At 37.0% G+C, this 27,887-nt stretch overlaps 1 protein-coding gene across 1 annotated transcript in view; it reads left to right on the top strand.

The window, feature by feature from the left end:
- Positions 1–27,887, top strand: part of TMTC2 (transmembrane O-mannosyltransferase targeting cadherins 2) — a 248,761-nt gene that overhangs the window by 146,340 nt on the left and 74,534 nt on the right. Inside the window, exon 4 of the mRNA XM_071765939.1 lies at positions 15,894–16,008. Within this exon, the coding sequence (XP_071622040.1) occupies positions 15,894–16,008 (115 nt within the window). The remainder of the gene's footprint in view (positions 1–15,893; positions 16,009–27,887) is intronic.

Genomic DNA, 27,887 nt, shown 5'->3' with positions numbered 1-27,887 from the left:
GACTTTCTTCTGGCCCTGATCATGGCCACCTTGCAGGCAGAGAAGTTGAGTTCTGCCTCACATGAGAAAGCCTCTTGTTACTGTCCAAGGTAACATTAAAATTTATTTTTGTTTTGGATACACGAAACAAAGTCCAAGCATAGGAGTGCAAGCAGATTTTATTTGACAATTGACACAGGCAAAAATGTAGAGCCAGGCAAAAAGGGTAGTGAGGAAAAGAAGATATAAGAAAGAGAGAGAAAAAGTGGTAAGAAATTGTAAGAAGGAATGAGAGAGAACAGAGGAGAAATAAAGGGTAAGAAAGTGGGAAGAATGAGAGAGAGAGAGAGTGTCACCACCAGGGGTCCAGCTGTCCAGCGAGGTTCTTCAGGATGGCGCTGATCCTGGACAGGGTCCGGTGCAGAAATGGGGGTGGGTCAAAAGACGATGAAACAGTCAGAGCATGGACAGCAATATATACCCCTGAGTCCTTTTGTTCCAAAGGGGCAGCTGTCAGTCAGCCAGGGTCCTTAGAAGGCAGGCTGCCTGGAGAGGAGCAGAGGGGTGTAGCCCTCCACCCAGTCATCAATTCTTATCTTCTTCCAGAAGCCATTCCTCCTCTCTTCCAGCCAGGTACATCGTGCCTCCAGGGGCATCTCAGCATTGAAGGTTGGACCTCAGGAAAGGGGAGTAGTCTCCACTCATTCATCAGTTCTTATCTTCTTCCTGATGCCTTCCTTGCTCTGCTCCAGCCCCCTTAGCCAGATACTTCCCAAGTACAGTCACAGTGGCTTAGTTATGCCTGGAGGGATGTCCCAGCATTGAAGGCTGGTGCTCAGAAGAGGAATAGCCTCCACCCAATAGCTCTTATCACATCCCGAGGGGTCACCCCTGCTCAGCTTTGGCCAGCCAGCTCCTCCACCCTAGCTAGGGCTATTCATTCTAAAATTGGTCTTTTGAGACAGTTGCAAATCAGTGAGGTCAGACTCACACACCCCTGCCCCTCTCAGGCAGCCACTGACTTTCTACAGTTTACATTTCTCCAGGCTGCTTATGTCTGGCACTGAAGATGTGAAAAAAATGCTCAGAAGCACAGTACATGGCTTATCTCTTAAACCCCAAAATACATCGTGGGAGAGTCAAGTAAGTGAGTGGAAGGTGGTGGTGACACCACCTCTGAACTGCAGTGTAGGTGCTGCCTTTCCTGGCTGCCTCGCTGTGCCCTTCGCTAGTGCGTTCCTAATGAGGACTTGGGATGCCTTAGCCTCATCTGTTCTTGGGCTTCCTCATCTGCCCTTTTGGTTATGGCTAGTTTTCAAGTAACTTTAAGGTGATCTGAGGCTTGCTTTGTTACAGTTTGTCAGCACTTGAGGGAAAAATAGGCAAGATTGATTAATGTTGTTTATGGATCCTGAAGTGGCTGTGTACGTGTTTTAAAACTAGGGAGGGAGAAGAGCAAGATTTTCTCTTTAAGTTTGCTCTTTAAGGCAGCAAACTTAATGAGCAGCCTGGCTGATATAAAACAGGTCACATTAGTTGAGTGTTCTTTTATAGTGAAGGAAGCCCCCCAAAATGTGTAGATAAACAAAAAGGTTAAAAATGGGTGGTAGTTGTCACATCTTTTTCAATTAGATTCAGAGTCATTCTGTGCTGATGATTACCGTGTGTTTAAGAAAAAATTATAATGATACACAAAATAATTGTTCTCATTATGCTTTATTAGCTCTAGTTTCTCTGTAGTACCAAAAGTGTGCTTCAAAAAGCCTACTCTTTTCCTCCAGGACATTTTGTACCTTACAGTCCACATCATAATGATCTTTGATGTTCAGATATATGTGCTGTACTGTTATAGACACTGATTAAATAAGTAAAATATAACAGAGAGAGGCTTAGACTGTCAGACTGCAGCAGAGTTATTAGTTGCGTGGTCAGATTTAATAATGAAATTTTAGTCTCCTGATGTTTGTTAAGTAAGCTTTGAAGATCATTCCTTTTGATGCTTCTTCATGGAACTAGTTGACCCGCAACTCCAAGAGGATGCTTAACTTTAATCATGCATTCAAATCTTGCCAAATTTATATATGCAACTACTCTTCTTGCAATGAAACCTATAGCAAGAACCAGACACCAGTTCTGCATGGGGCTCAGATGTTTGTTCTTATTCTGTTATGTATTACTGTTAATGAAATATCGTGTGTTCACATGTTGGGCAGGTCAGTGGGGCTGTAGTATGTGTTTCAGTCCTTTCCTGAATCAGTTTTGCAGGAGAAAAAAAGGTAATTCCTAGATAATAAGATAATTAATAATCTCTTACATGAAGACAAAGTTGGGGAGATGGAATTGGGTTTCTTGATTCAAGTTGGAGTCAAGTTGCTGAGATATTTCTAATAGTTGATTGACATGAAAAAAAAATTCTGTCTGGCAAAATAATTCAGTGGAACCTACAGTTCTTCTTTGAGTTAAAAATCCTATTCTTAGCATCTTACTAAGAACTATATCAATTACTCTGTTGTTCTCAGTGGGCAGCAGTAAGATCAAGACGGCTGACAGAGAAGAATATAGAAGTATAGAAGTTGTTCCATACTAATACAAAGTCACTCTCCTATCTTTCCACTCTTCCTCTTACTCCCATGTCTGAAGTATTTGATTTTACTTAATGTTTTCATAAGATATTCTAATACTGAAATACTTTTCTGATCCACAGTGTTCCTTTTCCTATTTTATTTTATTTTATTTTATTATTTGCAACAGAATTGTGGCCTCATTCTGCTAAATTTTTGCCCATAGAAAATTTTTAATACCTCTGGGTATTTTTTTGCACAACATTCAGCCTTAATCAGTTTCACTCCATGGTACTTCATGGGTGATTACCTTTTTCCTCTTTTTTTCTGTTTGTTCTATGTAATTTTTTTTCTTATTCTTATACTGTTGAGATAAGAATATGAAGTTTAGACTGCTAAGCATTTTCATTGAACAACAATGCTCAGAGCAGTTATATGCTTATCTGAGCAGCCATAAAAAAGTAGCATTTTTCTTTCATAGTTGTACATAGTATGTACATAGTACATAGTTTCATACATGTAATTTCATGTAATTAGTTTACTCTTTAGTTTTGTAACAGAATCATAGAATCACTATGTTTGGAAAGGACCTTCAAGATAATCGAGTCCAGCCATCAGTCCTACATCACCTTAACCACTAAATCATCTCCTGAAGCACCACATCTACCATCTTGTAAAAAAATCTGACAGAATTCTTAAAGCTGAATTTGGAGTTTAGCTTATTTAATCTCATCTAAGAAGAACAATACTTGCCTTTTGGTCTAGATCTACATAAAAATACAGTCTTTGATTTTTTAAATTTTAAAAACCAAAGCTCATTCTGTTATCCTTTTGATTAATTTCCTCTTTGTTTTACCATTACTAATGCATCAGGGAAATGTATTTGCTAAATTAACTGGTTTAAGTGTTTACTGTGGAGGAGAGGAAATAATGTGAGTTTTATTTCATTAACATAAATTCGTTGTTGTTTTTGTTAAAAAGGTACCCAAATTTGTTCTCTCTCAAGACCTGCTCCTCTGAGTTAAAAGAAATAATAATAATAATAATAATAATAATAATAATAATAATAATAATAATAATAAAATCCTCTCCTGTCATACTAAAGATTACATGCTCTAGTTCTGTGCATTCAGTAGGAGTAAATACTAGAAGCTGTTTCCATCTGATTTGACAGCTTGCTGCCATTATCCTTATCTACTCTTAGAAAATGATTTTCTCATAACAGTAGCTGTCAGTAGGAGGCCCTTTCTTCAGCAGACAGTGAAAATAGTCTTACTTCATCATCTTGCTTCAACAAAAAAAAGTAGTTATACCTTGTACAAATACCTTGTAGAAAGCTAGGTAAAGATATCATATTTCCCTCAAACAAGAAGGATGTAATAAACCAGTATTTTCCTTTATTATTAATATTTTTGTACCAGTAGTGATGACTGGAGTCAAAAGCAGAAGAAATATTTTATGGTATGGCATTTTTTTAAAAATGGCTATTATTAAGAGTTTAGATTTTGCTGACAAAAAGCTCCTATAATACCTTTAGAGCTTTGTTTTCAGTAGCTCTGGCACACTGATAGTTGATCACCACATCCTTTTTCACCCTCCAGATAGATTAGTGTGTATTGCAACAAACACCACAACGGCCATTTAAAAATACTTTGAGCATTTTGGGATAACATTTCAATGTTTTAGTGCATAAATTTGTTTTTTAATATGCAATTTGGCAGTAAAACTCTTAAGTCATCTTTGGGCCTCTAGCCCAAAATGTCACTGCACAGTAATTATTTCTTCCTCCTTTGGTTCATTTAACTTCAATAATAAAATCACTATCAAATTTGTAAAGGCCCTCCTTAAATAACATGGCAGTGAATGGAAAATGCTGGTTTTGAAAAACAAGGCTTGAGAGAAAGTAATTTCAGTGCACACTGAAGGCTTACAATTATTAAGCATAAAATTTTTGCATATTATCACTATTAAGAAATAGCAGTGATAGAGTAGCATCTTGAGTTGGGTATTCAGGAGTTTCAGGTTTGCTAATGGGCTCTTTACCTTTGAACAAGTGACTTTAATCTCTGCTTTTCCTTCTGGAATGGAATTTGTACTACCTATTTTCATTAGGCACTGGATCATTTTTTTAAAAGTTGTGATTCATTATTTTATTAAAATCTCTCCACATTTATGTCAGTACAATACTCCTACTAAGCTAGTTGCTAAATATCAGGCCATGTAGTTGTTACAATGATTCTTAGTGTACTTTGTAGTCAACTTAACTTATTAGTAGTCGTTGTCAAATAAAAATAGCGCCAACTAAACCTTAATCTTCCCAACAATTTTACCAGAACATCCTTGTACTTAATCTCTTGACAATGTGTTGCATTGATATTTTCCTTGATAACGTATTATTATTTTCAAGTTGGATCAGATATTTAAGTTTGGATATTTTTAAAGAAGAAATTAATGTAAAGGTATTATACCTTCTGTCAGTGTTGTGAAATGTTCCCTACCGTTGGTAATAATGCTTGTAACAGGTACTGTGTGGGGAAATACTACCCGATAATGAAATTACCTGATATAAATAAAACCCTCAGAGGTTGTAATTATATATTATGAGTATAATTAGTAATATGCACATTTATTAACATTTAGGTCTGTTATTGCCACATACTATGTTATAGATCTGGTGTCTTTATTCCTAACAAAAATGTCAGAATTCAAAGAATAAATGTACAGGATGTGTCAGGTTCTTCAGATAAATAGGAAATAGTTTTTCAGTCTGGTTCTCAGCTTTAAAAGGAAAAGCCTGACTAGTAGGTGAGCTGTGTAGAATTGTTTGAAAGTTGAATAAAAAGATTACTCTCTGAAAATAGCATAGAGCTCTTTAAAGGAGTGATGCTGCTGCCCTAGCAAGAGGCATAGTTCCTGGGAGTGTTTCAGCATGCCATAGGCAGTTCAACCTAAGCAAAACAGTCTGGTTATGCTACATATGTTGGAGAGCTAAAAGAAAGTGGTTTACACTTCAGTTCAAAGTCAGAACTTACTCTCTAGTGACAGTGATCTCTCTTCCAGTCCTTCAGTAGTGCTGTAATTTCCCCTGAAACACAAGTCTCTGTGGGATATCTGCTTCTTCAGCAGGATACCAGAAAGCCCAGTCTTCTTCCTTTATGTATATAGAGAACTAGAAACAAGGATACTATTTTTTTTTTCCTTGAGTGTAGTCCAACAACATCTCTAATCTGTGAATACTTAATAGCAGGGGGATAGGAAGAGAATTGATTATTAACTACTAGCTAGACTTCTTTTTCTCCCTTTGCATATACTAAGAGTTTAAAGAAATAAACAATTTTGAGGCATGGACTCATCAGACTGTTGTCTCTTCCCCTGCTTTGCCTGAGGTGCTCTGCAAAATTGTTCAACAAACTCATGTCTGCTAAAAACTACCTTACAAAAAAACCCCATTCCTGGTAAAGAAGGAATTAGCCCTGGCAAGATGGCTTTTTTTTTTTTTTTTTTTTTTTTTTGTATATCAAGTGAAGTGGATCAAGTTCCGCATTATCTTTGCCAAAAAATGACAGGTTTTACTTTTCAATTTGATTAAAAGTCAAGCACTTAATCCATATTTGTGTTCTCTGTGAAACTAGCCTGATTGTCTCAGAGTGGAAGAATGACTGAAGAGTTAGTGTTCATTAGAGGAAAACAGGAATCTTCAGGTTGGTTCTCAGTCTGAACATGTTTGTTTAAATGCATTAGATAGTCTTTCAATTGTTTCATTATTTTACCTTTTTTCAAAATCTGTCAACTGTGAAAAAGCTTTTTTTACATACTGATTTTCACCATGGGTGACATAGTTTACTTATCCATAATGGATTTCATAGCAGTACACACTGACTTTCCATTACATAAATCTGGGAAAAAACCAAACTTTTAATGTGGATAAGACAGTAATTTACTCACATGCTTCTTTATACCTTTTCTGGCAGTGTAAAATCCCAGTCAAGCTTGGGCTGTCATCATTGCCAGCACATGCATAAATGAAATTATGGCTTCTGAAATTATAGTACTCAAAAGGTTTTCATATAGTTTTTTTTAGAACTTACAGAAAAGACAAAATGGAGGGGTGCAGTGCTCAGTGTCCTTTTTTCTTCTCTTTGCTTGGATGCTCAAGTACACTAAACCCTTTTTTTCAGTTCTTAAAATGCAGAAGGTATTTGGAATATGGACTATTAAAGATGCTAGTTAACAATTCTAGTGTCTTCATCGCCTCTGCTGGCAAAAGATGAAGAAGGTCATTTTATCACCCCTTTCCCACCTATATTTCCATACCAGTGTGGCTATGTATTGGCTGGCAAACCTTCAGAGGTTCACTCTTGCCTTAATAAGTGATTTAGAATAAAATAAACAAACCCATACAATAAAAAGTGTCATGGAAAGCCTATTTCCTAAATATGCACTAATTTGCTCTTTCCAAGTCTGACATACATTGGTTGAGCACTCTGGCAGTTCTTTTAGTTTGACAAATACTTGCCCTGATTTCTACCCCCTCCTGTGGCTTCTCTGGCACATTTCCAGGACACTGTCCTCTCAGTTTCCCTTTCCTGGCAAGGAGCCAACACAGTCCATCTACTTTTAGCTTTGAGGACCAGAGATGTAATTTTAGTCAGTTAAGTATACTCTTCCATTTCTGTAGGAGTCTGGCTGACAGTTCACCACTTGGGACGTAAGGGATGATTTTAAAATATGTAGTAGATGTATTTTTTAAGAGCAATGCCTACTGTTTAAAATTTAATAAAATTTGACAGATCTAGTATATGGTCACTTCCTTGCCTGAGTCACTGCGGTGCTCTGAAGAGTTCCTCAGGGTTAATCCTGATGTGTCTGGGGTGCCCGAAGTTTTCCTGTTCCACTTGTATTTTTCTGCTGCTCTGGCTTCCTCTTCCTTTCTTAAACTATTTGAGTGCATTGCCTCTACAAAATACAATTCCTTATGAGAGTTCTGGGTCAGTGCTGGCTCTCTACTTTATTCCTGACCTTTGTGAAGTTTCATTATGTGGGAACTTTGTGGCAGTAATGGCTTACAGCATTCACCCATTTGCAGGGTACATATAGCTAATAAAGCTGTGAAAAAAAAGGTGTGGTTGGCTCCACTGTGAATCAGAATGGAGACTGGATTAGATACTGAAGAGACTATGATCTGCCTGTTCCTTTTTTTTTTTTTTTTTTTTTCCCAATCTGGATTGCTTTATTAATCTGATTCATACTATAGCCTTAGGGTGGCAGAACTGATGGACTGGAGTGTGGTTGTTGCAGTAATTCCTTAAAAGTATAATTCCATCAGAGCTGCTGTGTCACGAAACACTGCCCTGAAGTAACCTTCAGCAGTTAACTCCTTTGGGATTTCTGTGGAAATGAAATGTAATCTGTGTTTATCAGTCTTTCATTTCTACCTTTCTGTCAAATGAAAAGCTATTTCCTGATCCATTGGGCTATGCCAGCACAGCTTTGAAAGTAGACATCTGTTTTATTGGCAACAAGAAGTAGTTTTATCTTGATCAGAGTAGCTACATCAGAGTTAAAACTTTAAACAAAACCGAATCACACAAAGGCTTGGAAATGGAAGGATGTATCCAGAATGATGTATGTGTTGCTGATGTGTTTATTCGTAAAGAATACCTACAGAGTTGCAGTGAGAATGTGATTTCTGGTTTTAATTTTTTTTGAGGTTCTACAGGATGAACAGTGGCTTTATGGGCTGACTCTGGTTTATAGAACAGTGTTGTCAGGGATATTGTCTTTCTTATGTGGGTGAAATGGAATGTAGGACACTGGCTGCACTGAGGCAGCTCTTGGTAGGCGTGAGGTGGTACCTTTGTCTGAGAGATGTGTGGCTGGGATGAATGTTTCTTCCTGAACTCTGTTGACTGTGTGAGGGCTATGCTAAGAAGAGTTTCTATAATGTTACTCTGAAAATGTTTTCCATTGCTGATACAACTAAAAACAGTAAGAAAGTGTTCTTTGATCCTGTGTCACCTTAAACTACGGTGTTGGAGATAATTTCTTCATACAGTAGTCTGTCTCATAAAGCGAATCAGGATGTCTAGGAGAAGCTGGGAGTATGTGAACATACCTATAATTTTTCTTAGATGGCTTGCTTTATTCTGGATGTTTGCTGAAGACTTCATTAATGTAATATTTACTATTCAGCCAGATTGTAGAGCCCTCACATACATGAGATTAGGTTCATTAAAGCTAATTGGATTACTGAAATCCACACATATGTCCTGGGCATAACAAGGAATCCATACTCTAGAGTAAACAGGTAAATGGTGAAGCCTAAGAATACTTTACCAGCCTCTCAGTTGTATCTCTCAGGCCACTGTGCTATCCTTTGAGGAAGAAAATTTTCTGCAACATAGCAAGAGGACTGAATATGCTGAGTATCATCAGGTAACAATGCTGAGCATAGTGCGAAGTGTCATGCATTCATACCCATTTGCATAAGGATTTCAAAACTAAGAAACAAAGCTGAAACACTGCCTGCCAAAAGTCAGTTTGTTCAATACTCACGCTGACGTGGTGCTGGATAGCTTTCAGTGCTCTGCATAGTTTTCAATTATGTTTTTCTTTCACCTGCTGTCATTTCAGAAGTCCTGGAACCGATCAACAAACAAAGTGTTGAACGAGTAATATAAACAACACTTTTAATAAAAAGAAGAATAGTTTATAAAAGTTAGGAGGTGGTGAATCTCAAGTACAATCTGTCTCAACATTACCACCCAACCACAGATTAAAAAAAAGAAAATTAAAATCTATGTATAAAGTAAATTAAACTCATAAATAATGGGTATATAGGAACATCTATCCCTTTAGGAATCAAGAAACAGGGCATATTTTCTGTTGAGTTACCAAAATGAAGTAACTTGATCAAAATGTGTCTATTAACAAGTGACGTTTTCAGAGAAAAATTATTGTAAATGGTATGTAGTGACACTTTGAAAAAAAAAATATCTTTATTTCTTTGGAATCATAGGAAAAATATAAATAGCTTGTAGCAACTATAATGCAGAACTTAGACAAAACCCTTTCCTCTTTCAAAGTAGTAACTTTTAGCATTTACATGACCTTTTCTGTTCTCAAACCACTTAACAAACATTATATAATTGATCTGAACCTTTTTTTATGAGAGATAGTGGGTCTGTATTGTAGAAAAACTATTAAAAATGTTCAGCTCTCTCCATTGGCATTTTTTGAGTGTGCAGCTGGGCTCTCAGAATATTTTGGGGGAAACCTATTGTTCCTCTGTTTGTGAAACTTTCCCTTTCTAGATCAAAGTGATTGCCTAATGAAATGTGAATGCTAAAGACTGGAGCTTTATCAGAAGTAGTACCCTTGAAAGGATAAATCTGTAAGCTGCTGATGAATGTAACCTTTTGTCAAGGAGGAAAAGGTGTTATCCTTCATAACTATCGTTAAAACCTTTCAAATGTGAAGGATGTAAATTGTGCTGTGCTCTTTATTTATGTGTTACTCAACAGTAAACCAATTTTCTTGAAACAGAAAATACCTCTTAATTCCCATTTTAACACCTGTAATTCCAGTAAGAGGAAGCTCAATCTAATGACAGAAAAGTATCTGTTTTAAAGGTATAAACTTGAAGAGTGTAAGAAAGTTAAATGATTTTCTATGGATGCCACATACACATTAAGTTTATTTTAACTGAGGCATCCTCAGCTGTCAGCATTATTTCACAAAATTCTCTAATTTTTCAAGTCTGTAACCTTAGTGTACTGGTCCAGTGCCCTGTGTGGGGTGGTATGTGGCTTTCAGCTCTTTATGTGGATCTTCAGATAGGTGGTAAAAAAAGAAGCTTGCTTCATAAAGTATCTGATGTGCAAATATTCAGTGCTAAGAATGATGAGGAAAACATACTTAGTGGAAGTTCCAAGAATATTCAATACTCTGTTTTTACCAAACAGCTGGGAGATGCACATCATGCTGTGCTTGACTCTACCTCTGTGGTGGTGATATTGCCACAGAGTGAAGTGGCAATGTGAGTGCTTGTAATTTGTGACTTTCAGAATGATAACAGTAAAGTCGTAATTTACTGTGCAGAATTAAAGTGTGTTAAGAACAGATGGCAACAAGAAAAAAAAAAAAAAAAGTGCCCTAAACTAGCAACATAGGTTTTCATGCTTCAGGAACTTGAGTCCACATAAAAGTTAATAGCAAAGGAGAAGAGGTTATTATTTTTTTTTTTTAGTTTGGTTTCATTTTGTGCTCCAAACTTTTAGAACTAAATTTAGTATTCATCAAACCTTCTATGGTGACAGCCCCCTATAAACAGAAGCCTTTTAGCCTTTTATACAGTGTGATGAAGGCCAAAAGGGTCTTCCCCATGCTATTTTCATCTCTGTATCATGCAAACGTTTACATTGTTAAAGAAATTGTTACAGCTCAGAAATTAGTTACTTGTTCAAATATCAGGTTCAGATTTGCTGCTGTGGTCATGTATTTTACAATCAGGGATTTAGTTTTTGAATACCCACTGTATCAAGATTAGTGTCTTAGTGTCCCTTATCATAAATGCTGGTCAATATACTCTCTGCAGCTGTCACATTGCAGCATAAACGCAATTTTTTTAAAAAAAAGAACAGCAGACTTCTTGCAGAACTTCCAAAAACTTGGTATGATTGAAATTAAAAAAAAAAAAAAAGTTTTTTTTTTTTTTCTGGGCCAGTGTCTTTTTATTACTAAACTTCATTTATGAAAATGGAGAGATAATTGTTATGCATTCACTATTTCTTAATAGATGAGCCAGGAAAAATGCAGAAGTATTGTAAAGAGAGAAAATGTAACCTGAACTGCTGTTATTAATTTCACAATCTAAAGAGTAGTAAATAAAGTAAAAATATCTGTAAGGGTTCATAGAAGTTTTCTTGGTTTGATATGCATTTTTCTGTGACTAAATTTGCTAGTTTGGAACTGCTCACAAGTTGATTATGGATGATTTGGCTGTTCCCTAGGTACTTCAGTCTTTGTTCAAGTAGTTTGTTTCACTCAAGTAATAATCTAGTTCACATTTAGTGATGCATTCACCAGTTTGTGTTTTATTTTGTGAGTACATCTGATAGTTTAAAGTGAGAACATTGTATTACAAAACATCAATAATTTCTTGACATGAATTGTGAATCCCATATATATATATACACTTATTTTTATTTTAGTTTGAACGGAGTCCTACATTTATTTCATCAGTTTTTAAGTATTTTTTCTTTTAGTAAGGTTAACAAAATGCAGTGTTTGCCTCTTGGCATAACACACACAGAAAGACAGCATTTCCTTTTCTTTGCTGCATTATTTTTCAAAGTTCTCCAGATTGATTTTAAGTTATTTAATATGGGATTTTGTTTGTACTTCTTCTACTCCTTGTTTCAGATATGGTAATGGATTGTGAGTTTCCAAATAGATTTTATCATTATCTTGTTTTGTGTAGATTATATGGAGGTAATGGGTAGGAAGGGAAATCCTTTTGGGTCATCTTTAATATATATATATATATATATATATATATATATATATATATATTTGTATATATGTATTTTTTTATGCAAACTTAGTCCAAGTAATCAATATATAAGCTTGTACACCACTTGAGTACTTTTCTCTGAAACTTTTATTTTATTACTTTGTTATTTCCATTTCACTGAATAGCAGAACATAGTCCTTGATTCAGTAGAAAGATTTTAGATATTTGCACACCTTTATTTCCATTTCTCATTTGTTTTCATAATTCAATTGCAAGCTTTAAGTTCACCTGTTCTTTTTAGTAAGATGTGCTTCTTAAATCCCAGCAGATTAGATTGGACAACATTGTTCCTGCTTCACTGCTGTTTGGATTGATCTCTTCCAGAATGAAAGTGCTTAGAGAAGGTTTAACATGCCAACTCAATATTTTTTAGGCTTGTTAGATCTTAATCATCATTTTCTATGAGGTAGTGGAGAAATTATTCATGTCAAATTTGAAGCTGAAATTTGTCTTATCCATTTTAATTTTGAAAGCAATTAAATGCCTGAGAACTTGACCTGCTCTCACTGCACAGTGGCATAAATGCCATCTTTTAAAAGAAGTCTAGTTTGATATGGCTGAAATGGTAACACTTAAAGAATTGTTTATTTTCTTGCATGTGATTTTTTCCTACTATTTATTTAAAATAACAACAGCAACAACAATTTTCCTGCAAAGAACCATAATGAAATTCCCAAGTATTAAGGGATTTTTCAGTTTATGATTGCCTTAGGATACAAGATGATGAAATCAATTTAGTTTTTAATATGCCTGTTTATATGGAGTATGATCAATGGAAAAATAGGCAATGAAGTAAAGTTTGAATGGGTTGACTGTGTTCTAGGTACATGAGATATGTGAATGTTACATTTGTTCCTATGCTAGGATGAAGTATTATTTATAAACCACCTGGGACTATTTTGGTCTGGTTGGTGCACAGGGAATTAAGCAGCAGGAAAAGAATTAAATAATACAAAGTTCTTTCATTCACAATTTGCTCTACTGAATAGGGTCCAACAGGAAAAAATGAATTTGTAATTAAATTCTGAATTATGGTCTTTATATAGTTCAGCATCTTCTGAATATTATATGTTTCTTTTTACAGTTTCAGGTTCTACAGATTTTATATGAAAAAGATAAAAAATAAATGGACTAAAAATGCATTATAAATTCAAGAATTACTTACCTAGTTTCTTTTTCTTTGAGAAAATTTATTTTTAGTCTCTCGGCATGTACAGAGGGAAAATATTCAAGTGATGAAACTTAGCTAGAGCTACAGAGTACATTTTTGATAGGGATTTGGCTTCGTGACCGGGTGTAATTTTATTTCTGTTTCTGAATGAACGCATAGTTGAAGCAATGTTGCTGCAGTTTTGCAGGACAGATTTCTCTTGAAATTTGGATTAAGAAATTGGATGACAGCGATGTAGTTAATAATTGAAATTCTTTGGTTTTCTAAGGTTAGTTGCACTGGTTAAGACAGAAAAAGAATGTTCATTGAGTAGCTGACAGAGCCTCTTTTCCATGCAGACCAACTTCATTTTCAGTCCCTTATGTGCCAACAACCTAGAGAATCTGGTTGAGGAAGAATTTCTTTACTGTAAGGGTTATAGAGCCCTGGATCAGGCTCCCCAGAGATGTTGTGGAGTCTCCTTCTCTGGAGACTTTCAAATCCCACCTGGATGCATTTCTGAGTGACCTGCCCTGGTTTTGGTTCTGCTCTGGCAGGGGGGTTGGACTTGATGATCTTCAGAAGTCTTTTCCAACCCCTGACATTCTGTGATTCTGTGCTGTAGATAACATCTGCTTGTAACTTCCAGGGTTATGAATATGATCTCTACAAATAAGTATTTATTCTGTAAAGTGTTCCATGTATCTTCATCTCCAGCCAGAACTAGCTCATTCATCTACCTAATCCTGTGTTTAAATAGATGTGAAGATTTCTACTCCACCTACATGGTTTGGGGAAGTAAAAAGATGTTGATTTTCCTGTTTCTTTTAATGATAAATTCTGAGACATTCAAGCTATTTTCTGCTAATATCACTTCTAGTGTATCACATTAAGTTAAATAAATCATCTGCAGTTTTACAAGTTTAGACAAAAGTCTAAATCAAATTTATTACAAATGAAATAATGGAGGTTATGTATTAATTGATGTGAAAAACTTAACACGTTATTTGGCAGAATGTAAAATGAAGTGTATTATTAAAGAATATATTAATTTAGATAAATAACAGAGCTTACAGCATGAAATGAAGTCTAAAGTTGAAACTGTTACATTTAACAGTGTTAATAGATTTTTTCCAGTTTTAACAGATGAAATTACGAACCAAATCATTCTTCTATACATCCTTTCATTTGCTCAGCTTCCGAGTGGTTGGGAGAAAGTAACTTATCAGGAAATAGTTATCCACGGTCCATTATTTGATGTAATGTTCTGTAATGGAAGATCAGAGTGAAAACAAAAGTACCTACAGAATATATGGAACATTCAACTCCAGGAAATTGGATGGTCATGTACTACAGAACCAACAACAGAGCACATTTTCAGAAATTAGTTTAAAAAAAAAAAAAAATCTGTGTTTTTCTTTCAAGTGTGAACGCTTACAAGCTGGCTAATCACCTTAATCGCTACTTTCAAAATGCTTTCTATGTGTAAAAAAGAATATTAGCAGAAATAAATTCAGAATTATGCACATATGCATAATCTAAAAAGAATCTAAAAATTGAGTAAAAAAAAAAAAAGAGCATGAGTAACTGAAGAAGCAGAGTTTAGCTGTTACTTGAGCTAGCGTTTATGGCAATTGAATATGAGGAAAGATTAGTTTGCCAGAAACTGTGTTTGGTGAAAGGGACATGCATCATCTTTCCGTTATTCTTACTCATTAAAAACAATACTTGTGAAAGAAGTATTCAAAGGAATTTACAGGTATTCACAGAGAACTGTTTTATGAAACAAATTAATGTATTTTTAAGCAAATTTTTTGTTTTGTTTTTAATGTATATACATCGATTATAATTGTAATGCCAGTTATATTAGCTTCTGAAACTGTGAATAACATAGGCTATCTTTTCTGTAAAATGTGAGTTCCAGTTGCTTATGTAAGTATAGTTTTTGAGCCACTCAACAAAATGGCAAAGGCCACACTTGTGGAGCTTTAAATATTTTTTTTATCTCAAGTCCTTTATAGATGGAATATAAAAGCACGTTGTGTAACACAATAAATTGAGGTGGAACCACGTGTTTTCCAAGTAGAAAAAAATATATGTTAGTGATCTATGTAGTACGTTTATATCCATATGGCATACTTTTAGACCTGATTACTTACCTAACTGTTCTTTCAATTCCTGCATTGTTTGTTAATTTTTGTACTCTTGGAAACTCTTGCTGTTTGAAGTAGGTAGGGTTGAAAAAAATTAAAACTACGAAGATGCCCCAGTTTCAGAGTTAACTCCATTTATTTTTGTTTTGAGGTCATATGAAATGGTTCTTTGCTGTTGCTATAATTGTTTCTAAAGCATGTAGACATATTTGTTTTGGGAGTTCCTTTTCCCACCCAAAAACTTTATATATACAGAATGTATGCAAATCACCACTACAAAGTTTGCATCTCACAGTTAAGATGCAGAGATCCAGAGGACGAGGGGGAGGGGGAAGCCAACCAACCTTCCATTCTCTTCCATAGAAATAATTTCCTTGTGGAGTTTGCCTCTCTCAGGAACTTCCTGATACTTGGATACTTGGTCACGTGTAATTGGATTGTGGCCCTTTCTGAATACTTTTTTCTCCTTTTGACAGCATGGGGTAACCTTGGAAATGTGCTCAAGAGCCAGAGCAAGATTTCTGAAGCTGAAAGCGCCTATAGAAATGCCTTGTACTACCGCAGCAACATGGCCGACATGCTTTATAATTTGTAAGTATGTGTGACTTCCCTGAGGCTGGATTATCTGTTGTGAATTAAGCTATTGATTTACTTGCTGCAAATGGAGGTGAGGTTAGCTGTTGCTTTGTAATAGTTGTTTCATTAACTGTGTTTCTTAATATGCTAGACAGGGCCTTTTCTTGGTCAGCGTTATAATATATTCATGTATTTGGTGTGGAGAAGGTAAACTTAAAAGTCTGTTTGCTTTAAAAGAAGCAAAAAAACCCCAAACAACCAAAGCCTCACGCTGAACAAAGTATACATAGATAAGATGACAATGGTAGCACTCAATCTGCTTCTGCTAAAATACGCAGGTGTTATTTAGACTTTTCTTTAGAGTCTGAATAACACTTGATGGGGGGATTGGTTGTAATCAGTTCTTAGCATAAGCCGATACCCTTCAGTTAGCTCCAGAACTCTGAAAAGGTAAAATAGCAAATTACTTTTCTCCTGTGACTGACTTCAGAGCAGCTTAGGTTCAAGAAAGCTTCATTACTAGAATCCCACTGTAGATGGAAAAGAGAATAAATACCATGATCATTAAAGTAATTACACAGTGTAATGGCATATGCAGAAAACCAAATCCAGGTGACTGCCATTCAGTAGGTAGTAGGTTGAAAACAAAGTCCCGTGTGTGGTAGAAAAATACAAGTGTAAGAAGAACAATGCATCCAAAAATGAAATGCAAGTAGTAAGCCTCTTTAAATAAGTGAATAAGGAAGTAACATTCTGCCTGTAAGTCTAGTTTAAAATAGTAATTTATAATATCTGAAAATTAAGTTTAGCATAAGAGGGTTTTTCCTTCCTTTTTTTCATCGTTTAACAAAGAATAAGTTGCCCATTTCATTAATTTGCCTTCCAGGTAGACATACTGGCAACTCAATTTAATGATAGAATTCATCTTCCAAAACGAAATTAATTTCTCAAAATGTGTATATTTTTAATCATTACACAACAATAGATGCACACATGTGTATATTTTTTGCCTCATAGGCAATGCAGAGTGTGAAAAGCATGTTTTTAAGAAAAAAAGCCTTCTTACATTTAAAATATAACTTCTGAATGCAGCAGAAGATTGTAGGGAAAAAATGACAAGGTTGATAAACCTTGATTTGTTGTACATCATTTATTTTGGGAATAAAATTTATAACTATTAAAATGTATTTAATGTTTATAAATTACTTTTGTCTCTTACTCACTCACTGCATCATAGAGAGAAATTGAAGTTCGTACCAGGGCAAGAAGAGGTTAGGTCTTGGGCAATAAAGACAGAATTATAAAAGAAATCAGATTTTATCAGTTTTGCTGGTAATATTTATCAGTTTTGCTGGTAATCTTCCATTTTTACATCGATATGCAAAAAATATGCCTACAAACCTTCAGTTCTGTTGAAAATTTATTGGAATTCTACTGAACTGTGTAAAAGACATTTAATTGAAATGCTGTTTGGATCATATAGGGCTTATAAAGTTACCTTACATATACCTGTGAAACTAAACGACATATTCAGGGAGAAGTGATTGCTATACATTATGTGTATTTGTATGTATATGCAAAAAAGGATCTCTAATTCTAAACGTTTCTACTTCTATCTTGTGTGCAACCAAAACAAAGCAAAAATCAAACAAAAAAATCCCACAACAAAACCTCATAGGAACATTAGTTATTTAAGAGAAATTGAAAAATCTTGCATCATTTTTTGTAGTCTTTCCCTGCATGGGATATCTGGCTTGAAAACTTGGTGGTGAATGGAGTGGGCTTTGATATTACAAGACCACAAATGAATCAATTAGTTTAAGCATAAATTCTGAAAACTCTGAAGAACTTCTTTGCAAGTTGAGTCATGCAGTGCTATGGGATCCTTGTACAAAATAATATTTTAATGGAAAAATGCATCTTGTATGTGCTTACAAGAGGCCAGGTAGATTTGCTTTTTCTGATTCTTAGTTTGCGCCTTTAAAACTGAAGCTGTCATTTGGCAGAAGTTTAGGAAAATGCACACTTACAGTAATTTCTAATTACTGTATTTTGACCATAATATATTCTAAGTCCATTGTATTCTCATATGCTCTTTTTTTTTTTTTTTTTTTTTTCTTAGTACTTATGCCATGTATTTGGTACAAATTAATTGGCATGTGGAACCCAGTGTTCACACATGGCAATAATATATTTAAGTGCTGTCTGATCAAGGAGCAAAGTGTTAAGTATGAACTCACAACTTTTAATGGGTAACAACCAAAGAGATAAACTACCTAAACAGAAGCATTTGATAACTCTTTGAACTCTTTCCTTCTCTTTGAAGAAACTAAAATGTGATGTTGGCTTAGCAGTTGGTTATTAATGTATTAAAATCTAGATAACAGATTTGATGAATGTGTGATTTTAGCCAGAAATTTTTATTTTCTGACTGTTATGCCTAATGCCTCTGAGTGACAGCTACTTACCTCATTTAGAACAATTTAAACTGCATTAATCTGGGTTATATAACTACATAATCTCTATTTGAAGATATGTCTAAGTCTGAACTTGTCATGTCCCATAGTGTTCAAACATGTCAATTCTGTAACCTTAAATACATTCCTAAACTTCTGGAGACCAGCAGAAAAAAAATTGGTTTTATTTTTATTTATTTTTTAAAAGAGGGGGGAAAAAGAAAGCTCTTGGTAAGATTGATGTTGGTGATTCATCAGTACTTTAGATATGCCTTACAAAGGATTTGTTCTGATGACATTTTCTTAGTTCCAAAGAAGTATAAGTGAAACTTATGCATAGTTAATACCTTGGGCTAGCTTCTGACCCTGCCTGTCTTGAAGATGGGATCTGTGGCTTGGAATTTAGGAAGCTTGAGCTCAGGTTAAGGGCTTGAATTCTTGTTTGGAAGCTTGCTTTCTGAAACTCTCATGGAAAACTCAGAGGGTAAATAAACACCTGGCAACTCTGAAAGCATTTGAGATTTTCATAGCAATTTCAGCACAGAAAGGACTTCAGTTGTTTTATACTGGAGATGGAAAATGTATTACAGTATGAGTTTAACAAGGTAGTTCGTACTTTAAAACTACATATAAAGAGGCTTCCTATAAATAACTTATGACATCTTGAGACTGCACTGCAGGTAATTTTACAAATAAATCTCAAAGCCAACATCTCAAAGCTATGTAACACTGCTGATTTCAGCTAGAATCCACAGGGTAGTCAATTAGCAGAAACTGATGTCTCTTGCCATGCTGTGTTTTTTAAAAAAAACAAAACAAAACAGAAATTCATTCATTTTGTTACTACGAAGTATCAAGGACAGAGCTGTAGGAGTAGTTTTGTCTTCCAAAGTAGACTTTGTTCAGTAGGTTAAAAAGTTTTTTGTTTGCTTTGGCTTTTCAGTCATTGTTGCCTTATAATTGGTACCTAATGTTTTTTTGTTTTTTTGTTTTTTTAGTTATTGTTCCAAATTGCTTTTATTTAATGCCTAAATTAAAATTGCTAATCAGTCAAAAAATAGTTTTGCATGTATTATTTCACTTGTATTGAGGCCTCACTCTGCTTGGAGTAGTATTTTGTCGTCTCTATCAGTACTCTATCTCAACCTGATTTTCTCAACTAATTTGAAGAGTGTTTGCAGTTTGCATTGAATATGCCTTTGAATTGTACTAATCAGTTTAAGTGTTGTAATTTTGGAGTATATTCCTAAAAAGGAAAAATTTTGACCAAACAGCTCTCCCCTTGCTTCTCTCACAAAATCTCTCATTTTACCTTTAGTGATATAGGGCTGTGTTTATTATGCAAATAATTTAATTTATTTGCATAAATTCAATGTATGAATTTTTATAAACTTTGCTGGGGCAAACAGGGTATTATGTCAGTAAATGTGAAAATTTTTTAGATTTCTGTTAGGTAAAGCCTTCAATAGTAGCTGAAATTTTAATTCTGTAAAGTCTTGGACTGTAGAAGCGTTTTTTATGCAATGCTTAACTCCACATCCTTGCGTAAACATTAATATGAGCAGAGCTCTTCCTTGTCTGTTGTTAACATCTGAAATTGTTTTCCCTCTGCTTCTGCCTTTTAAGAGAGCTAGCACAAAAATCTACATGGCTGAGCTAGCAGAGACAAAAAGCACTAAAAGCAGGGTGACCTACTAACCTGTGTTAAACTATATTTGAACCTGCTCCAAGCAAAGTTGCTACACTGCTTCATGTAGTAGGAAACAAGTCGAGGTTATAGTTCCTTTCCCTTGATAGACCAGAAGATGCAGAATGTAATGTAGAATGTTAAAAAACAAAGAGGATGGATGTGTCACCTGCTGTCTAAGTACTTGATTATTTTTTTCTCAGCTGTGAGCACAAACTTGTTACAAACCTGCTTGGAGTCAATCTCTGCTGGCTAGCTTTTCTCTGTCAAACACAATGGCTGAAATTTGTGTCTTTTTTTAACCAAAGTTGTCTTGAATAATTCTTGCTGTTTTATGAGATCGGCTCTTGAGGGAGCACCCAAAGGTCACTTTGGTGACTGGTGATGTCTGGCAGTGCAGAACTCAGCTTCAGGGCTCTTTGCAGGGTCTCTATGAAGTAGATAATTTGGTATAGCATTGAGACCTGAAGTAAACTCAGTGACCTAACTAGTCAATTAGATGCCTACATATTAGAAATAGTGATGGTTCATAGTCCTTAGGAAAACTTTATTCATTTTATAAAATTAGGAAAATAATTGTTGGACTCCCAAACTGAACGGGAGACATTGCTGTTATGTTTCTTACAGGCCCCTCTTGAAAGAAGTTCTCTCCAGCTCTTAACCTCCATTGCCTGCTGGGGCATGTGAGGGGAAATAAATACCATGTATGAAGACTGCTGGCATGGCACACCACACCACTGTCCCGTGTCCAAAGGAGGGAGAAAGGCAGGAACAGTGCTATTTCTCTCTCACAGCTGCTAAGAGAGCTCTGCCTGTGTTAAAACTGCAGAGCTGTGAGAGTTGATGCAGTGCTGAAATGGTAATAATAACATCTAGGACTTCCCAATAACAGGGAAAAGAACAGGAGCATATTTGCTGATCACTTTCCTTGCATTTAGAAAGCTGTTCCCTAGAACTGAGAGATCATGACAGAGTTTTGACTGTATTAGCTGAAGGACTAGAGGTTGTTTTGAGGGCAGTTTTGTTTTGTTTTTTTTTTTTTTTTAACTAATGGAGTTATGGATGACTGGGTTTAGTGAGGAACTGGTCATTCTGTGTTAGCTCCTACTGAATATGTTGCAGTTCCTACTGATTAAAAAAGTAGGATTTCTGTTCCAATTATGTGTTTACTAACAAGATGCTATTGGAAAACATTAAATGTATTCCCTGTTTGTACTGCTCCTTAATGACTGGCTTTCTTGTTATTGGAGCCTAGTTGTAGCCTCTTGCAAATGGTAAGCACTCATTTGATTGAGTAGCTAAGTGGTTTGTTTACTTAAAAACCAAACCAAAACAGAAAAGCCTTAATTAAAGACCAGAATTAATGATCTCATGCACTGGGATGCTGTAGCATCCATACCTGTCTTTCTACCCACCATTTTTGCAAATTGCAGTAGAAGAGTAGCCTTAGGTGAAACATATCCTCCACTGCTCTGTGGCTGGAGACATATCTGTGACAGGAGTACAGAGGATTTTTGCTAGCATAGCATCTAGGTAAATGTAGTTCTTTATAGATAATGGGAATCAATGGGATGTGTGTGGCTTGAGGCATGTGTGAAGTGCAGTTGTGGCAAAATAATAGCTAACAGGCCCTATATTAGCAGTTATCAACCGGTAAACAAAATTGATTAAACTATTTCAAAATTAAAAATTGAAACTGGCTTGAAAACTTTATAAAGATTTCACTGAAAAACATGTTTACCTTTATGACTGTTAACAGTTACTGTTCATTGTATGTGGTCCTCTTACGGCAGTTTTACTCATTGAGGAGTTTGCTCTGTAAGTAGACCAGCTGACTTTAATAGGACTACACCAAGAAAAAATTAATATATAATTTGAGAAAAAAGAGTAGGCTGTGTACAGGCTGTATTTTACGACTGCTCTTTGGTCCCTGAAAACAGTTTTGTGCCATTAGTATTCAGTGATTTTAGATCAAAACCAAGGCAGAGAAAGAAGCCAGGAGTATCTTCCAATCAGTTGGTCAGGCAAGATAAGTAAAAGTTGACAGCTTAAAGAATGCAGGATGGTTACAATGAACTTAGCTCTTTTTGTCTTTTCCTGCACATATTTAAATGAGCAATTCTGTCTATAGAAATGAAGTGCATAATTTCTAGAGAGACAGAACTTCTATTCTCATTTTTTTTTCTTCTTTTTCTTCTTCCTGTTAGATAAACAAGATTCTGAGCCAGTTCCTAAAGCACTGGGTAAAGTCTGTTACTCTTGCAAGGAGTCAGCATGTATCCTCCATTTCATAAATAATTCACAGTCCATTGACAAATTAGGTAGAAGCAATGCAGTAAAAAAACCTCTTGATGTAAAATTGTTCCAGAATATTGCTATGGTGAAAGTTAGAATTTGTCTTCTAATTAATCCTAAACTAATTCTTAGACAATTTATAGCCATTTACTTTGTGTCCTATGGCTTAAGTAGCTCTTTCTTTTCTAAGTAATTTCATCCTTTTTTATTTACAGAGAGAAACATTATTCTTCCACAATACTTGTCTTATTAGGCTAAAGGAGCCATTTACTTCCTCCACACCTTCCCTCCATCTGATATACTTCACATTTTCCCAGCTAGTTACAGAATCATCAGCACAGAATCATAGAATGGTTTGAGTTGGAAAGCACTTTAAAGATCATCTTGTTCCAACTCCCCTGCCACAGGCATGGACATCTCCCACTCGACCAGGTAGCTCAAAGCCTCATCCAACTTGGCCTTGAACATTTCCAGGGAAGGGGCATTCACAGTTTCTCTGGGCAACCCATTCCAGTCTCACCACCCTCAGACAAGACTTTCTTCCTAATGTCTAATCTAAATCTACCCTCTTACAGTTTGAAACCATACCCTCTCATTTTATATATAAAATATATCCTATTAATATATATTTCATATAAGATATATTAATATATATCATATCTACCTATCCATCTATATTTATATCCCATATTATAGTCCCTTGTAAAAAGTCCCTCCCCAGCTTTCTTGTTGGCCCCTTTCAGGTAGTAGATCCATCCCTCTGGAGCCTTCTATTTTCCAGGCTGAACAAGCCCAACTCTCTCAGTCTGTCCTTGCAGGAGAGGTGCTCAAGTCCTCTGATCATCTTGGTGGCCCTCCTCTGGACTCGCTCAAAGGGCTCCATTTCCTTGTTATGTTGAGGATCCCAGAGCTGTATAGTACTCTAAGCAGGGTCTCACAGATAGCAGAAGAAGAGAATCACCTCTCTTGATCTGCTGGCCACGTGTCTTTTGATGCAACCCAGGATACAGTTGGCTTTCTGGATTACAAGCACACATTTCTGGCTCCTCTTGAGCTTCTCATCAACCTACACCTCCAAGTTCCTCTCCTCAGGGCTATTCCCAATCCATTCTTCTCCCAGCCTGTATTTGTGCTTGGATTGCACTGACCCAGGTGCAGAACTTTGCATTTGGCCTTGCTGAATTTCATGAGGTTGCACAAACCCTACTCTCAAGCCTATCAAGGTCCCTCTGGATGGCATCCCTTCCCTCCAGCATGTTGGCCACACCACACAGCTCAGTGTCGTCAGGAAACTTGTTGAGGGTGCATTCAGTTCCACTCTCCATGTTGCTAACAAAGATAGTAAACAGTGCTGGTTCCGGTACCAACTTCTGAGGAATGCCTCTTGTTACTGATCTCCACTTGGACACAGAGCCATTGACTACTACACTTTGAGTGCAACCGTCCAGCCATATCTTTCCAATTTGGAGAACAGGATGTTGTGTAGGACAGTGTCAAATGCTTCACATGGGTCTAGGTATAAGATATCAGTTGCTCTTCCCTTGTCCACTAGTGCTGTTGACCCATTATAGAAGGCCACCAAATTTGTTGGTCATGATTTCCCTACTTCACAGGGATATCTGCTGCCTTCCTGGGGACAGGATAAGGGACATCATGAGTAAACTTCCAAGCCTGGTGAGGCCTTCTGATTACTACCCACTTTTGGTCTTCCAGGCAATGAATTGGTATCAAGAACTACAAAAGCAGTCATGAGAGATTTCAGGGCCCTGGGGCAACTAGTTAAGGATCTGGCATGCAAGCTGTGTTCTTCTCCATCCTTCTAATGACAGTGATGGCTGAGGCAAGTATCAGGAAGAGCTGACAGGTTAATTCATGGCTTAGGGACTGGTGTCAACTGCAGGGCTTTGGGTTCCTTGATCATGGATCAATATATACATCACCAAGCCTGCTGGCAACAGATGGGGTACACCTATCTCAGCATGGGATAGTTAGGAGTTAGCAGCCCTCGTTGTGAAGGCTTTAAACTAGGCTGGAAGGGGTAGGGGGATAAAGCTAGGCTCACTGAGGACAAGCTTAGGGATGGCCTTCTGTCTGCCATCCCACTTGAGGTGGGAATCGGTAATAAAGGGTTTGCACCAGTGTTGCAATGTACTGGGCTGAATGAAGACCAGAAGGACCCCCATTCCCCTAAGGTGGGGTCAGCAGGCTCAGCACGTAGCATGGGGAACAAATAGGAGGAGTTAGAGATCTATGTGAGGTCAAGGGGCTATGATCTAGTGGCAATTTCAGAGACATGGTGGGACACATACATGAGCTCACATGACTGGAATGTGGTCATGGATAGTTATTTTTCCTTTTTAGGAAAGACAGGGCAGCAAGGAGAGGTGGGGGAGTTGCTCTTTAGCTAAGAGAGCAACTTGAGTTCTGTCCAGGGGTAGATATGGAACAAGTTGAGAGTTTGTGGGTTAGAATTAAGGGTCAGGCTGATGTGGGGGTACTGTGGTGGGTGTCTATTGCAGGCACCTGGTCAGAATGAGGAAGCTGATGAAGCCTTCTACAGGCAGCTGGCAGCAGCCTTGCTGTCACAGGTTCTTGTGGGAGATTTTAACTCCCCAGATATTTGCTGGAAGGGCTCCTCAGCAGCCATTCACAGTCTACGAGGTTCCTCCAGTGCATTGCTGACAACTTCTTGATGCAATTGGTGGAGGAGCCAACTCGGAGTAGAGCATTGCTGGATCTTGTCCTGAACAGCAAGGAGGTCCTGGCTGAAGCAGTGAAGGTTGAGGGCAACCTTGGGTGCAGTGACCATGAGATGGTGGAGTTCAGGATCTGATGTGGTAGAAACAGGATCCCAAGTAGAATCATGACCCTGAACTTCAGAAAGGCCAACTTTGCCCTCTTTAATCAATTTCTGGGAGAAGTCCTATGGGACAGGGTACTAGAAGGTAAACGGACGCAAGGTGGTTGGTTATCATTCAAGGACCACTTCTTCGAAGCTCAAGACCATTGCATCCCAGTGGGAAGGAAATCAAGAAAGGGAACTAGGAGACCAGTGTGGTTAAACAGGGAACTGCTAGATAAATTCAAATGGAAGATGAGAACCTATAGATTGTGGAGGGAACCACTTGGGAGGAATATAAGACTGGTGTCTGAGAATGCAGAGAGGCAACTAGGAAAGCTGAAGCCTCCTTGGAATTAAACCTTGTGAGAGAGGTTAAGGACAACAGGAAGGGCTTCTTCAAATGCACAGCAGGTAAAAGTAACACTAGAGGCAGTGTAGGCCCTCTGCTGAATGAACTGGGTGCCCTGGTGAGAGAGGATACAAAGAAAGCAGAATTGCTGAACACCTTCTTTGCCTCTGTGTATACAGCTGGAGGATGTCCTCAGGAGCCCCAGGCCCCTAAGACTGCTGAGGTAAACAATGGGTCAAGGTAAAGGATGAGTTAGCCTTGGTTGACAAGGGCTGGGTTGAGGATCAGTTAATGAGTCTGGACATCCATAAATCCATGGGTCCTGATGGAAGTGAAATGAGAAGAGGTTGTCCCTGCTTTCTTGATGCCCAACACTCATATATTCATGTACATTAACTAGATCCTCTCAGTCTTTTCCTCTCCAGACTAAAAATCTCCAGGTCTCTAAGCCTTTCTTCATAAGGCAGGTGTTCTGTTCCCTTAATCGTCCTTGTAGCCCTCCATTGTACTCTCTCAAGTAAATCCCTGTCCCTCTTGAAGTGGGGAGCCCAGAACTGAATGCAGTAGTCTGGTGAGGTCTCACTAGGGCAGAGTAGAGAGAGAGGAGAATTTCCCTTGACCTGCTGGGCACACTCTACTTAATGCACCCAAGGGCACCACTGGCCTTCTTGGTCACAAAGGCACATTGCTGTCCCATGGATGACTTGTCCACCAGGGCTCCCAGGTCCTTTTCCATGGGGCTGGTCTCTAGCAGATTGCCCCCTAACCTGTACTGGTGCATTTTGTTATTACTTCCCACATGCAGGACTCTACACTTGGTTTTTTTGAACCTCATTAGGTTCCTCTTAGCCCAGCTCTCCAGTCTGTCCAGATCTTGCTGAATGGTCACACATGCTTCAGGTGAATCAGCCAGTCCTCCCAGTTTTGTATCAGCAAACTTGCTGAGAAGACACTGTCCTGTCATCAAGGTCATTTGAAAAAGATGTTGAACAGGACTGGATCCAGAATTGATCCCTGGGGGACTCCACTAATTACAGGTCTCCCACTGGATTCTGGAACTAAGAAAGGAACTAATTTTTGCCTCAGAGGTTTGAGAGTCACAGACCCCATCTTCCCTAGCCTGTTGCTCACTTCAATCCTATCAGTTGGAGAGAAATAGGTTATCTGAGGAATAACGGAGACTATCAAAAAGGGCCTGAACAAACAGATGCTAAAGAAATTCAAGGAGGTCACAGACTTTCATTGTTACTATCTGTTGATTTCACTCCATCTGATTCTGTCTGTGCCCCTCTGTTCTGTAGGTAGTCAGCTCGTTTCTTGCAAGCTTAGCTTGCTTTTTTAATTAGGCAGCTATTAGTTCTCAGCTTATGACAGCAGAATTTACTGTACAACCACGGTCAGTTTGATTGAAGGGTGTTTTGCAGTTCTCCAGTTGAACTGACATAACAAAAAGTTTTATTTCAGATATTTTCCTGAATGTATCTTTATAAAGATGCTTAAGTTTTAATGGTCTTAAAGTAATTTTGAGTATCTTTGATGAAAATTCTCTAGTTGGAATGTAGTAAATGCTAAAGCATATGAAAATAAGGTGGAGGAGGCATGATGAACTTTCCTGTCATGGTTTTGACTTCTGTTCTGAAGTGATACTGTAAATGAAACTCCAATGAAAAAAATAAGCATTTCTGTGGCAAAATAATCCATACTTCATGTATTTCTGAAGAAGGAAAGAATATATAATGAAACTTCCATTTGAAGCTTGTTGAAGATTTGTTAGTATGAGTTAATGGACTGAAGAGGGAGTTGACATTTCACAGGCAGTATTAATTTGGGCAGTAACTAAATTTGAAGTGTTTCGGTATAGTTTTAATTGCATCTTGGGAGTTACTGGACAGAGGTTGGTGAGCATATTTATATGCCTGCATTTTGTTTGAGCTTAAAGCTAGACAGGATCTGATTTTTTTCATCTTGGAAGGGGAATATGTCTGCTCTTTAAGCTCGTCCAATATTCACTATAAATTTGGGAATGCTTTGCTAATTTAATGTGACTTGCATAAATTTTTAGCTATTTAAATAACTATTTATACCTTCACCAGTTATTCTCAGAAGTATCCCCCCCCCAGTGTTAATTGGATTAATCGAACGGATTGATGAAATTTTAAAAATTCTCCTTTAAGCCTTTTCTAAAACTAGAATTAGAACCTCATAAATCTAGTAATTTTTGTACTACCAGAACCCACGAGGAAAGCCAGTGATGACTCAGGACCA

This window comes from Heliangelus exortis, chromosome 1 (assembly GCF_036169615.1).
Source record: "Heliangelus exortis chromosome 1, bHelExo1.hap1, whole genome shotgun sequence".
In the NCBI taxonomy this organism is placed as follows: Eukaryota; Metazoa; Chordata; class Aves; order Apodiformes; family Trochilidae; genus Heliangelus; species Heliangelus exortis.
The sequence above is the reverse complement of the archived record's forward strand: the minus strand, read 5'-3'. Positions and strand labels throughout refer to the sequence as shown.